General features: G+C 37.2%; 1 protein-coding gene across 1 annotated transcript in view; it reads left to right on the top strand.

Annotated features, from left to right (window-relative positions):
- The window catches only part of WDR75 (WD repeat domain 75), a 33,959-nt gene that overhangs the window by 531 nt on the left and 18,159 nt on the right, over positions 1-15,269 (top strand). The window contains exons 2-6 of the mRNA XM_032755184.2: positions 6,301-6,430; positions 8,826-8,891; positions 9,724-9,814; positions 12,973-13,097; positions 14,959-15,029. Coding sequence (XP_032611075.1) covers positions 6,301-6,430; positions 8,826-8,891; positions 9,724-9,814; positions 12,973-13,097; positions 14,959-15,029 — 483 coding nt within the window. The remainder of the gene's footprint in view (positions 1-6,300; positions 6,431-8,825; positions 8,892-9,723; positions 9,815-12,972; positions 13,098-14,958; positions 15,030-15,269) is intronic.

Genomic DNA, 15,269 nt, shown 5'->3' with positions numbered 1-15,269 from the left:
ATAGTGCAGTCTTTTTGGAACTGTACATGAAAATAGATGTTAGATTCTTTATGAGATAAAAATACGCTAAGACTTGGTCTCTTTTCTCAGTGTAGTTGGAAACCAAACCACTCCCTGGCTTCAAAATCCACTTCTTACATTATGAAACCTTTGTAAGTTTCTTAATCTTTGCCTCAGTTGCCATCATCTGTAAAGGGGGATAATATTTAGTTCATCTCACGTGGTTATTGGGAGGATTAAATGCCTCAATATGTTAAAACTACAGACAACAGTGCCCGGCACATAATGGCTCATTGTATGTAGCTGTAATCATTACTACTGTATTGTCAGATTTTCAAATAACTTCAGGTAGAGTGACACTTAATAAAATCAAAAAACCCTTTCTGTCTTAGAAGAGTAGAGATAGTGTTTTATGAAAGTTTGTAGCCTCCACAATATTCTTTTTTTTTTTTTTTTGATACAGTCTCACTCTGTCACCCAGGCTGGAGTGCAGTGGCTCGATCTAGGCTCATTGCAACTTCCTTCTCCCTGGTTCCAAGCAATTCTGGTGCCTCGGCCTCCTGAGTAGCAAGTATTATAAGCACGGGCCACCACGCCCGCTAATTTTTGTATTTTTAGTAGAGAGGGTTTCGCCATGTTGGCCAGGCTGCCCTGGAACTCCTGGCCTCAAGTGATCTGCCCACCTGAACCTCCCAAAGTGAGGCGATTACAGTTGAGCAATTTATGAAAGAGCTTTCATAAATTGCCTTAGAAGCCAAAAAAAAAAATAAATAAAAGAGTCCTTTGGCTTTGTTGACATTGATCTGATGAATCAAAGGAAGAAACAGGCTTTAAGAGGCTGTCACACTGTGACACTTCGGACTCATATCCATGTAACCAGTTTCTTCTTCAGTGTACTGTTCCTATACCTTATTCATTATAATGAGGTCCATTGTGTGTTTGATTTGCTAAGCCCAACAATTCATTTTTTAAGTACTTGTCAACTGTATATTATGTATAACATGCTGCAATGACAAAAACTAAGATAATTTTAATATTGAACCTGCCTTTGAGGAGCTTACAGTCTAGTGAGGAAAAGGAATACTCAGTAACAGATTTTTCTTACTGTGGTACTGTAGGAAGGAGCTCATAAGAAGAGATTACTTCCCAAACTAAGAAGGATGGAGAAGATTGCTGAGCAAATAACATTCGTGCTAGGCCTAGATGATATTTTAAGTGGGGAATATGGACAGAAGACACTTCAGGTGGGGAGGACAATGTAAGCAAGAAAGAAGTGATTTCTGTTGAACAGGCTGGTACAGTTAGCTAGTAAGAATGGTATATATTAAGGGAGGTAGTGGGAAATGAGGTTGGAAAGGACACATGCAGCCAGTTGTTGGTTGTTGTATGGACCAAAGAGAATGGTTTTTTAATTCTTTAAGGGGACAGCAGTAATCAGTTGTAATTTGATTGTGTTTCTTCAATAATGTTAACCTGAAAACTGTAAAACTCTATGATACATGTTGGTGAGTGGAGAAATGAGAGCTGGGTAGGCTGGTGTACTCAAAGTACAGTGATGGCATAGAAGAGGGAGTTACATAGTCAGTTTTCCCTTCATAGTTGTTCTTGCAGCAATGGCAAGAGTTTGCCTCGCCATTGATACTGGGGGATGGAATGCCAGGCAAACAAGCTTGAAATCTGGGGGCCTTGAAAACTGGGGAGATTGAGCCTTCTATGTAAAGTCAGTGTAATTGCAGCATAGGGTATAAGAGATGGCAGGAAAAGACTCTGGAAGAATAGAGACCAGGGGTTAGAAGACCAGTGCAGGCATCCAAGCAAGAAATCACTTTTGCCCAAACTAAGGTAATATTGAACATAGAGAAAAGAGACAGGGTTTTAGAGTGATTTTACAGTCAATGTCAATGGGGAGATAGAGTTCAGTTCGGGGATTATTAACTCTAAGGTACCTGTAAAACAACCAGGTGGATATAGCTAGTAGTAGGTAGAAATTCAGGACTAAAGTTTGGAGAGCTTGGTCAAGATTTAGAGATTTTTTTTTTTTGTCATCTATATATGAGCTAATAATTAAAACCATGTATCTAACAAATGACAGGATTTTAATGAACTCAGCAAAGATTTGAATATTATCTACAAGGTACCACAAGGGGTTGGCTGCCTTACACAAAGAGGAATAATTTTGTATTTTACCTCAAGGTGCTCATCAAGAAAGCCAAAATCATAAAAAGACAGACTTGTGGAATTTTGGCGGCTTCCTCTTGAAACTAGAACAAAAACTCTGTTCTGGGTACTTGAGGAGGTTGTTCTGAGGGGCATGTGGGTATACATGTAAGTTCCTGGTGTTCCCGTATTAGATATTACTGACTCTCAGTCCAGTTCTGTTTGCATCCCATTCTACGGCATCCCACAGTTATATGGTGCTACGAATTATTGCACTGGGGTTGTTAGGGTAGAGAAAACTGAAACAATGAGTCATCCGTGCCTTTCACTTTCCTAAATTGCCCACAAGCTAATGACCCAAACTCAGTATTTTTCCCTTACAGATCATTCTGAGTATTGCTGCTGTAACAATTTTCCTAAGTTGTTACTGTTATAACATTATTACTCTAACTCTTATTCCTAGTCTTGCTCAGAACTTTGTAACAGTTTTTTGTTGCCGCCTTAACTATGGCTCCTCTATGTAGCTTTCAGTCCCTTCTCTGATATAGCTCAACTCTTCCTACCCAACTGTTTCCTGATACTACCCATTATAGATACTTTGCTTGTCAGATAAGTACATTATCTATATCTTGTACATAATCATACTATTTCCTTGCTTTTGCTTATGTTGCTATTTTTTCTTCCCACCCCTTAAATCATACATCTTTCAGAGTCTAGTTTAAATCTTGGTTCCGACTTGAAACATCCCTACTTTCTTACTTCTTCACTTTCTCAACAAAGATGAATCCTATGTGACAGATGTTGTGGTGGGTGCATTACACACCTTCCAGTCTACAAGGTTAAGGTATTATCCCTATTTAGTGAGTGCTTACTGTGTATGCTAAGCTTGTATTTGCATGCAATGTTTCACTCAAACTCTATGAGAACGTATTATTTGCATTTTACAGTGGCTAACTGTAAGTGGAGATGTGAAGTTTAAAGAGGTTAAGTAAATTCTCCCCCATTCAGCTAATGCATAATAAAGCTGGCATTCGAATCCATTTGTGTTTGACTTATTATTGCTTCTAATAAGTGGAAACACAGTGTCTCACCTCAAAGACTCACAATCTGGTAGAGGAGAAACGTAGTACACAGACAGTCTTAATGCCTTGTGGTAAGTTCTTAGATGGAGCTAAGCCCACTGTCATGTAGAAGCACATTAGGACGGGTGCTGATCTAGAATGAGAAGATGAGGAAGGGCTTCCGGGAGAAAATTCTGAGCTGAATCTTAAAGCAGTAGTCAAGAGTTCTGAGAAATGGGAAAGACTGAAAAACTGTCACTGATTGGAAGGTTCTGAGAAGATATGACAGCTTATGTGGTATGCTGGATTGGGGTCTAGGAACATAAAAAAGACATTAATGGAAAAAGTGAAGAACTCCAAATAAATTATGTAGTCAATAGTCATGTACCAGTGTTAATATCTTAGTTTTGACTAACGTGCTGTGCTTATGTAAGGTGCTAACATTTGTGGAAGCTAGGTGAAGTGTATACAGGAACTCTGTAATTCTTCTGTAAATCTAAAATTATTTCAAAATTAAAAGTTAAATAAGCTTACTCTTAGGAAATAAAAAAGTAATTAGAAAACGTGTTCTATGTAGATAGCAGAGAGTGCAAAATCATGGAGAGAAAGTTGACTTTGAAGGGTTGCATTTAAGTAATTGAAGCCATTGTTCTATGCTGAGAAACAAGAAGAGAGGACATTCCTTTTTTCTGAGGAAGCTTATCAGAATCAATTAGGTAAAGTTTTCTTGGCCAACAGCAGCCCCCTACCCACCACTGTCTCAAGGAAGCCATATCTAAAGGACCTCTTCATATTGATAGGGTGTGTCTGGGGGATGGGGGAAATTGTTGGAGTTATGAACTATTTTAATAGAGCACAGCGTTAAGTGAAAAAGTAGTTCAAGTTAGACTGGCATCAGACTACCAAAGCCTTAAGAATTTGGATCATTTCCTAAAGGCAGAGGGAAAACATTGAAGGATTTTAACTTTATCTGAGGAAGTAATATGGTCAAATTTGCAAAATTAGTCTGGTGTGACTATGAAAGCTGCATTGAAGGACTGTACCTGGAGACTGTAGGAATCCCTGAAGAGTGGTCCAGGATGGAGATGTTAAGCCTCTGAACTGAAGTACTCGTGGGAATGGAGAAGAGGCTCCAGCCAAAGGGCAGGTTATATATCGCAAATGCTTTGTTGCTCATACATTCTTGATCTTATACCATTTCATACAACCATGCCTCCTGGCTGATAGCACTTACAAGATTCCATTGATTATAAGATGCATCCTAATTTCAAAGAGATGAACATGTGAAAATCAAGTGTCTTGAACTAATAAAATAGGATAGTAGTGGCCCCAGTTTGCAACAAATTCATTCTTAGTGTGTTGTAATACAGTAGCTCTCCCTTGTCCACAGAGGATATGTTCCAGGACCCTCAGCGGATGCCTAGAACCACAGGTAATACCAGACGCTCTATATAGTAAGTGTTTTCCTATACATACATACCTATGATAAAGTTTAAGTTATAAATTAGGCACAGATTAACATCAGTAACTAATAAAATAGAACAATTAGAACAATATGTCAGCATCACTACTCTTATACTTTGGGGCCATTATTAAGTAAAGTAAGGGTTACTTGAACATAAGTACTTCAGTACAGCAATAGTGGATAGGATAACCTAGACAGTTTCTACATGACTAACGGGCAGGTGTGTCTACAGCAAGAATGCTGGAAAAAGGAATGATTCATGTCTCAGGTGAGACAAGGGAATTCATCACTACTGATAATGGCATACAATTTTAAACTTATGAATTGTTTCTGGAATTTTCCATTTAATATTTTCAGATTGATCTTGACTGTAGGTAATTAAAACCAGGGAAAGTGAAACCATAAATAAGAGAGTACTGCTATAAATATAATAGGCACGGAGCAAATATTTTTTACTTGGAAGATACAAGAAGATTTATATTTCTGCACCTTGTTCTGTGATAATATCATGAAAGTAGTCAAACAGTGCCCCAAGTAGCTTAACTGCTTTTAGTAATTTAGTAGCTGCTGCTACATGGAAGAAATCCACAAATCCAGAAAGACAAAGCAAAGCCAGCATTTCAGCAACAAGAAACAAAAAATGGAATAAAGTCTTTGTATTTTTCTGTACAAAAGGCCCAGACCTCACCAACTGGAGCAGAACCTTTGACTTACCATTTGTAAGCTGGTGTTGCCAGTGAACCATGGAGATGTTGGGGACATGGAAAAACACTGCTGTTTGAAGTGTAATAGTTGATATTGACTAGCACAGTGTCTGCATCCATTTAATAAGCAGGCAACTTGGTTAAGTTGGCTGTTTTTGCAGGATAATTCCATTTATAGCCTCTGTCTACAAACAGGCAAGAGATGTGATACTGGCATCATTAATCTTTTCTGAGTTAATAATCTCTTCTGAGTTAATGAACTGATTGGTCATAGATGTCCCCATAGACAAAAGGCACACAAATTTGAGTATACAATTCTTAAACTATACCAAAAGAAATGTCTGTTGCATTTTTATCATGGACAGTAAAAAGATCCTACTACCTACTGAGTATGTGATATGATTTGGCTGTGTCCCTACCCAAATCTCATTTTGAATTGTAGCTCCCATAATTTCCACATCTTGTGGGACCCAATTGGAGATAACTGAATCATGGGGGTAGTTTCCCCATACTGTTCTTGTGGTAGTGAATAAGTCTCACGAGAGCTGATGGATTTATAAAGGAGAGCTCCCCTGTACAAGTTCTGTTTTTGCCTGCCACCGTGTAAGACATGCCTTTCGCCTTCTACCATGATTGTGAAGCCTCCCCAGCCACGTGGAACTGTGAGTCCATTAAATCTCTTTCCTTTATAAATTTGAAGAGGGAGATGGTAAGGTTTTGAATGAGATACGAAAAGCACCTAGGTGCAATGGCTCCCACCTTAATGTCAGCATTTTGGGAGGCCCAGGCAGGTGTATCACTTGAGGCCAGGAGTTCAAGACCACTGAAACAATGATGAAAAATGTCTTTTTCAGCAGTGTGAAAACAGGCTAATACAGTATGTAAAACTTACTTTTCTTTCTTTTTTTTCCAGGTATATCTTCTGTGTCTCTGGAGACTTTGTTAAAGTTTATAGCACAGTTACAGAAGAGTGTGTACACATACTGCATGGACACAGAAATCTGGTGACTGGAATCCAACTTAACCCCAACAACCATCTACAGGTGTCAAACAGTTTGTAGCTGAATACTTTAAGATTGGCTTTGTTCTTGACAGAAAAATTTGAATTGAATTTGACTGAGAAACTTTCCAGGTTATAAGTAAAATATTTGCTTATTTTCAGTTGTAGGGTATTTTTCACTTGCTAAATTACATTGCGTATAGCGTATTCTGTGAACCATTTGTTCCACAGAATGCTAATAGGTGTTCCTTGAGAAGGATATTCTTGGCTGTCTGAGTTTCTGAAATTCAGGGCTAGGCACAGTTAAATGTATTTGTTGATTGTAGGTCTTTTTAGGTTCCCTTACATGCATTGCGAATATCCAAAAGTGGTATGTAGTATTTGGTGTTTCTCAAACTTACTTGACTTGTGAACCGTTTGGTTTCTGGAACACGTTTTGAAAAATGTTGGCCAGGAGGTATTGATTTGGTAGATATGTTCCTTTAGAAGTAAGGCTCTGGCTTACTCTAGATATTGCCTAGTCTTAAGACCAGTGTCTAGATAAGAAAATTTGTTTGGTGAGTGGGTCAACTAGTTAGTTTCAAGACAAATTTGGGAATTTAATTTAGTCCAGATTTTCCCACGTCCCCCACAAAGCAGCCCTTCTTTCTCAGTATTTAAGAATAATGAAATAGTCATGTTAATTCTGTTCTTAAGTTTCGGCACATCTACTAAAATTTTATCTCAACAATATTTTGTTCTTGCTCTCATTTTTAATCCAATTCCATTTTCCTGGATTAGTCACAGCCAACTTGGAAGTTACTGATTAAGGATGGATTTGCATTGCCATTCACTTTTATTCCAAAGGAAATAAAGTAGCACCAATCTTTTCTTTTGAAAATTAAATGAGCTACTTCTAAAAATCAAAGTTAAGTAACTTTTCTGCGAGATCCAAGTATATATTTTATGTTTGCCGTCCTCTGAGGGTTTGACAAAAGTTTATCGCTGTGTGTAGTATTTGAATGTTTTTAATAGCAAAACTATTATTTTGTTAAAATTGAAATTTGTGAAGTCCATATACTAAGTTTTATAGCCAAAAAAACGTATACACAATTCATAAAAGCTTTGTTTCAGATGACTGAAAGTGAATAAAATTAGAGAAGGGCAGTTTTATCAGTAGATTTGGTTGAGGTGCAGGGGCAGCAGTTCTGGACCTAGGAGTCACAGTATTGTGTATTAACCATTGTTTTGACAGTAATTATATGTTTGACTTGTTACATTTTACTAGTCCATATTTATGATTCTCATATGCAGTGATTGTGATATAAATTTCCTAGTTTGTATAATTTTTTGACTTGGATAGATAATATGGTTTTACTCCAACATTTTTACATTCCTCTTCTCTGAGTCCATGTCTCCATTTGCAGAAATCCTAAAATTGCCACTTTATTTAAAAATATTAAAATTCTTTGTAAACATTATAAGCAAAGTATTTTCCTATAACAACGACAAACAAAAAATCTAGCGGAAACTTAGTATGAATAAAACTAAGTACACTAGGACAAAAATAAACCTATGTGTTAGTAAGGTCTTCTGGTGCTATCAAAGTATGGTCCACAGACCAGTGTCCTAAACCGTTAGTTACCATTCTGTATAAGAGTAGAGAATGTGAGTGTCACAAAACACTTTGACACTGCCACAGCATCCAAGCACATTATAATTTCTATTGTATTTTGTGAAAGTATTGGTCCTTGATGGATTGGAAGAAATTTTTTTTAAGCAGAATATTCTTCAGTCGCTTAAGAAGCACTCCCTTAATACTCATATAAGGTGAAAGGAGTTTGGCTAATAAAACCGAGTAAACTGAGTTCTGGCAGGAAGAGCAACAAGCTCTTGTGTGGGTGTTTTTTGTTTGTTTGTTTGTTGTTGTTTTTTTTTTTTGGAGAGTCTCACTCTGTCTCCCAGGCTGGAGTACAGCGACGTGATCTCAGCTCACTGCAACCTCAGCCTCCCGAGTAGCTAGGATTACAGGGATGTGCCATCACGCCTGGCTAATTTTTGTAGGGGTTTCGTCATGTTGGCCAGGCTGGTCTCGAACTCCTGGCCTCAAGTGGTGCACCTGCCTGGGCCTCCCAAAGTGCTGAGATTACAGGTGGCAGCCACTGCACCTAGGTGCTTTTCATATCTCATTCAAAACCTTACCATCTCCCTCTTCAAGATAGAAAGTTGACTTTTTTCCTCTCTCTCTTAGTTAAAACTTGAAATGGATGGATCTGCTTCTTGCAGAAAGCTGTGAAAAGCTTGTTTTGCAGAAGCAATATAAATAAATGACTCTACCTCTTTAAGGTTAACAGTGAATTAATGAATAGAAAATGCCCCTGATCAACATTTAATTATTCATTTGATATCTTGATGAATTTCTTTTTTTTAATCAATTTTGTATGGTTTTACCCTTTTAGCTGTATTCTTGTTCCCTTGATGGCACAATTAAACTGTGGGACTATATAGATGGCATCTTAATAAAGGTATGTGGATTGATCTTTACTTTTTCTTGTGTGAAAAAAAAAGGCAATGTAATTTAATGGTAGATGTACTGTTTCTTTCTATAAGGCCAAATATTTAAATAGACTTCTAAAGAAGTTACAAAATAACATCAAAAAAATTAATTTGACTATATAAAAATTTTCCACTTATAAAAGACAAGTTAAAGCTGGAAGAAGATATTTTCAAAAGATATTATTCCAAATATACAAAAATCTTCCCAAAAACCAATAAGGAAAAACTAATAGCCTGGTAGAAGAAATTGGCATAAAGTAGGAATATGTGAATTCACAGAAAAGAAATACAAGTAGCTAATAAATATGAAGAGATGCTTAAACTCATTAATAAAGAAATCTAAATTAAAACAAATGACACAATATTTCCCTTCATAAATTTAGCCAAATTGTAGATTGAAAAAAAATCTAGCGATAGGTATAGAGAAACAGGCACTTTTTTACCCAATGAGAGTTAAAACTGAAAATCAATAAACACGTTTTGCTACAGCAGTCTCACCTCGAATAATGGCCTGTATGCAAAGTCCTTATAGCGTTGTTTATGGTAGGAAAAAAGTTAAATATGACCTTGATGTCAGTTAAAATTATGATACATTCAATACAATACCATTTCAGATCTATATGTAGGAAACTTGAAAGGGTATTTAACAAATATGTATTAGTTGTCTTCTGTAAGCCAGGTACTCTCCTTATGTTGGGAATACAGCAATGAGCAAAATACATAAAAATCCCTGCCTTAATGGATCTTATGTTCCACTGGAGGGAACAGACAGTAAACACTGTGGTGCTCTTTATCTTTCAGACTTTCATAGTTGGATGTAAACTTCATGCCCTCTTTACTCTTGCCCAAGCTGAAGATTCTGTCTTTGTTATAGTAAATAAAGAAAAACCAGGTACGGTATAATTAACTTATTATATATGGCATTGAGTGGCTCTTTACATTTTACAGTTCCTCAAAATTTAACATTTTGGTTTTAATCTGACGCCAACAGTTTTTAGAATGGACATTTAAATTGCTTTTGTCATTATTGTGTTCATTTGGAGATGCTTTGTATGAATTCTGAACTATGCAGTGAGGGAGGGGTTATTTTTTATGTAGTTGTAATAGTAGACTGCAGACCTCTAAATCTGCTTTACAAAGGTGGATAGAATTTTTCTACTGAACTTAAATCTGTTATTAAGCATCACTATCATTTTATGTATCATTGAACACTTCTTACTTTCTTGAGTCAGGGTGGAAATGGCATAGAAAATTGGTTGATATTGGCCAGGCTCATTGGCTCACGCCTGTAATCCCAGCACTTTGGGAGGCCGAGGTGGGCAGATCACAAGGTCAGGAGATCTAGACCATCCTGGCTAACACGGTGAAACCCCGTCTCTACTAAACAAAATACAAAAAATTAGCTGGGTGTGGTGGCGGGCTCCTGTAGTCCCAGCTACTCGGGAGGCTGAGGCAGGAGAATGGCGTGAATCCAGGAGGTGGAGCTTGCAGTGAGCCGAGATGGCGCCACTGCACTCCAGCCTGGGTAACAGAGCGAGACTCTGTCTCCAAAAAAAACAAAAAAAATTGGTTGATATTAAGAACCAATAATGTGACTAAGTTATTATTAATTACATTTTCACTGTCTTTGGAACATTGGTCCACTGAAACTGCCATGCATCAGCATTTTAGGAATTCCTAGGATATTCTCAGTGATTACAAATAATTGTCCCTTATCATAGAATTTGATAAAACAGAACACTGACTTGAGGGCACATCTAAAGAAATTTTCTGATCCCCAAATTCAAGAATACCACTGTATCCTGTGGTGTCCTCCATAAAATACAGTTGTGTTCAGAATGAAGAATATGAAGCAGGTTTAAGATGATAGTGGGGCTGGGCATGATGGCTGACAACTGTAATCCCAGCGCTTTGGGAGGCCAGGGCAGGAGGGTTGCTTGAGGTCAGGAGTTTGAGACCAGCCTAGGCAACATATACCATGACCCTGTCTCTAAAAAGAAAAAAAGAAAGAAAAGTAAGTTACATGTGGTGGCTACAGTCCTAGCTACTCAGGAGGCCGAGGTGGGAGGATCACTAAACCACCTCCAAAGGACATTTCAAATAATGTTCTGGAGATGGCAACATTCTTAAAAATAATTAAGTCATCTTGCCAGATGACTACTTCAAACATAGCACTCTTTTTGATACTTAAGTTCGGTTTTGTATATTGAATACCTGGATTTCTGATAACAGTTCACATGTTTACAAAAAATTCAGGTTCCTAATCTTCCTGACAGGCAGTTGATCACTAGGTTTGGGATGTACTTTAGGAATCTGCATTTTCAATATCGTCCCAGGTGATTGTGCTCATCACTCATATTTGGTAACAACTTCCTGTACTCACTCCATGATTCCTCACTTGGAAAAGTGGTTGCCAATAGCTGTAGCAAAACTTTTTACCCATGATTCTAAACACTGACTGCACATAAGAATCACGTGAAGAACTTAATAAGATTCTGTGTGCTGGGGCCTAGTTTACTGAAAAATTTCCCAGTTGTGTCTGATACGCAAGACAGGGTGGAAAACGACTGATCTAAAGTAATGATCTTGTGTCATAATCTAAATTTTTCTCATAATGAGATCTATTATTAGTCTTCAGTACTTGGTATATAATGGGCACCCAGCATAAGAAAATCTAGATAGCTGCTACATAAAAATGTCAGTCAGGCTTGAAAAGATCCCCTGTGCTAGCTGGCTTGCTTACTGCACCAGTGGCCTCTCATACTCAAATACAAAAACATATATTATACATATATGTGTACCCTTTCTGTGTTATCTATGTTCCACAGCCCAAAACCAGACTCTCTGATAGAAAATTGAATAAATTGTGTTGCAGTTACTTCTCTGGTTTAAAAACAAATTAGCCTTTTATTTACATGTTATTTTTGATGGTATTACTTCTTGACTATGTGTCATATAGTCATTCAGCACCTAATTGAGCACCCACCTTGTGCTAAATACTGTTATGATTGCACAAAACAAAACACTTCTAAGTCCCAGTAGTAAACTGACTGGATTAGTTAATATGATACGGTAAGATGAAAGGTGGTCTAGAGAAAAATAAAGCAGGGGAGGGAAATGGGCAACATAGGAGGAGTAAATATTAAATGAGAGGAAGAAGGGCTGTGCAGCTATATTGGAGAAGGGAGGTGGGTGGGAGTGAGCCAGTGGAGAATAGATTATATTTAGCATCGTAGGCTATTGGAAGGACTTTTGCTTTTACTTTGAGTAAAAAGAATACCCTTAAGGAGATATTTTTTAAAGGGATATAAAGAGAAGAATATGTCGGTATTACAGAAAAGGAGATTTTACCCTAATATTATGGCAGGCCCATCATAGCATTTCTGAAAACTCTCAGATGGTTTGTTGCTTTTGGCTACTCAGTTCACCAACATTCATATTCTTTTTCCATTTTAACACCCAGCTTAATACTTGGAAAGTAAAATGCACCAGTAAAATACAAGTTGATTTGTATTTCTGTATATTTGGGGCATTTATATACATGAGTTATGGAATTAGACTTCCATTTAAAACTTGCTCATTCAAACAAAGAGTCCAGCTTTAAGGTATGTTTTGTTCAAGATTAGCCTAGAATTATCATCTTGCATCAAATAAATTCTAGAGTACTGATTAGCAGTTTCATAGGGCCAGGCACAGTGGCTCACACCTATAATCACAGCAATTTGGGAGGCAAGATAGGTGGATCACTTGAGGTCAGGAGTTCGAGACCAGCCTGGCCAACATGGTGGAACCCCATCTCTACTAAAAATATAAAAATTAGCCAGGCTTGATGGCACATGCCTGTAGTCCCAGCTACTCGGGAGGCTGAGGCAGGAGAATTGGTTGAACCTGGGAGGCAGAGGTTGCAGTGAGCCGAGATCACGCCACTGCACTCCAGCCTGGGCGACAGAGTGAGACTTCGTCTCAAAACAAAAATCATATGAATAAATTCCTTGCACATGTTTGCTCTCTCTGGAGAAGCTTTATAGTAATATAGCTTCCTTTGGCTAGATATATTTCAGCTGGTTTCAGTGAAGCTTCCAAAATCATCAAGCCAGGAAGTAGAAGCCAAGGAGCTGTCCTTTGTTTTGGATTACATAAACCAGTCACCCAAGTGCATTGCCTTTGGAAACGAGGTAAATTATGTTTTGTTCGTTTTCTGTTTTGTACCTAAAATTTCTTTCCTGCAATCTCTTTGCTGAGCATTTTATGTTACAGTGATTTTATATTCCATTGAATTACTATATTTGTATTAGTAACTAAGAAGCCTCTTCATTGCTTTAGCATGTATTTATGGTATAGATTTTTTAGGACTATCCTTATTTTTGTGTATTCTGTCCTAATGCCTTTGTAAACTCTCTTAGACTATGTGTCTTTAGAAATTATGGCCTCCCTGTTCATAATTAATATGCCCATTATAGAAAATTTGGAAACTACAGAAAAATATAATGAGGAAATAAAACCTATAATCTCACCAGTGATAATTGAAGAATCTCTTTCTAGGCTTTTTTCTTAACATTCATAAAATAACTTTTCCCAAAAAGAATTAAGATCAGAAGTCTTTTCATCTTTTTTTCACTTAACATTGCAGCATGTGTGTATACTAACATGTTTTTCATAAATTATAACTGATGTTTATACTGTGATTTCTTCAGCCATTCCCTGTTAACAGTTACTTTACTATTTTAAAATCAAATGCTATGAAAAGCCTCCGGACATCACTGTAGCGGCATGCTTCTTTAGTCTTAAGTTTGTAGCATTATTTTGGCATTATTCTGAAAAGAGTTAATTTCTCAGAGTAAACTTTTTTAACATCATTAATGTCAGCATTCTTCAGCATTGTTAGTCATCAAATAAATACGAATTAAAACCATAGCAACATACCACTTTTAAGTCCACTAGAATAGCTAATGTTGACAGGATATAGAGCAAAGTTAAATACATTTACCTAGCAATTCCATTCCTACATAGAGAGAAATGAAAACATAACCACAAAATGATGTGTACAAGAGTGATTATTCATAGTAGCTCCAAAATGTAAATTAACCCAAATATTCATCAGCAAGAGAATAAACAAATGTGATATGCATACAGTGGAATGCCGCTCAGCAATAGAAAGGAGCTAATGACACACATGAGAATGTAGATTAAATTCAAAAAGATGATGGATGATGTTGAGCCACAGAGGACAAGCAGAAAAGAGTGTATATTTTACCATTTCATGAATGTGAAATTCTACAACCAGCCGAGAAATAAGCTATGGTGATCAAAACAGATAGGTGGGATGGGAACATTGAGGAATGACTGTAAAGAGGGAGGAGGGGGCATTTCTGAGGAAGGAAATGTTCTAGATCCTGTTCGTGGCAGTGGTTATGTAGATGTACATGTATATCAAACAATGTATTTTAGTGTATATAAGTTATTCCTAATGGAAAAAAATTCTAGTCATTGTACTTTAAGCTTGAGAGTCTAGTTTTAGGATTTAGGACCTAAGTTCATCTTTTAATTTTCTATCATTGTTTTAATAGTATGATTATTCTTTCTACAGCCAAAGTGGAATATATCATATTAATATACTCTTATCAGCTGAACAAAGTTACTGTTAACTTTTGTGGGAGAATGTTTCTTTTTAAACAGTGTTGGGCCAGTCGCAGTGGCTCACTCCTGTAATCCCAGCACTTTGGGAGGCCGAGGCACACGGATCACCTGAGGTCAGGAGTATGAGATCAGCCTGGCCAACATGGTGAAACCCCATCTCTACTAGAAATACAAAAATTAGTCAGGCGTGGTGGTAGGCTCCTGTAATCCCAGCTACTTGGGAGGCTGAGGCAGGAGAATCACTTGAACTCAGGAGGCAGAGTTTGCAGTGAGCCGAGATCTCACCATCGCACTCCAGCCTGGGGGACAAGAGCGAGACTTTGTCTCAAAAAAAAAAAGAAAAAAGAAAAAGAGTGTTGACTGTTTTTGTGAATGTTTATCTTCTTTTTGAAATACCAGGGAGTATATGTTGCTGCAGTACGGGAATTTTACTTGTCTGTTTATTTTTTCAAAAAGAAAACAACATCAAGGTAAGAATTATTTTTATTAGCTTTATTTTATTTGCTCAAGAGTTCTTTATAATTTTATTTCTTCCTAATACCTATAATCCAAAGCTATTCCTAGTTTTATGTTGCAAGGGAGTGTAAGACTGTGAAGTATGGAGGTATAGTTTTTAACCATACCATATAGTTTTTAAGCATACTATTAGTCACCAAAACCTAGGAAGCTTTTTCCAGCCAAAAGCCCTATACACCTGAATTCTAGTCTGC

Source organism: Hylobates moloch, unplaced genomic scaffold, assembly GCF_009828535.3.
Source record: "Hylobates moloch isolate HMO894 unplaced genomic scaffold, HMol_V3 SCAFFOLD_1, whole genome shotgun sequence".
Taxonomy (NCBI): Eukaryota; Metazoa; Chordata; class Mammalia; order Primates; family Hylobatidae; genus Hylobates; species Hylobates moloch.
Note: the sequence above shows the minus strand (reverse complement) of the source record. Positions and strands in the feature narration are given on the sequence as shown.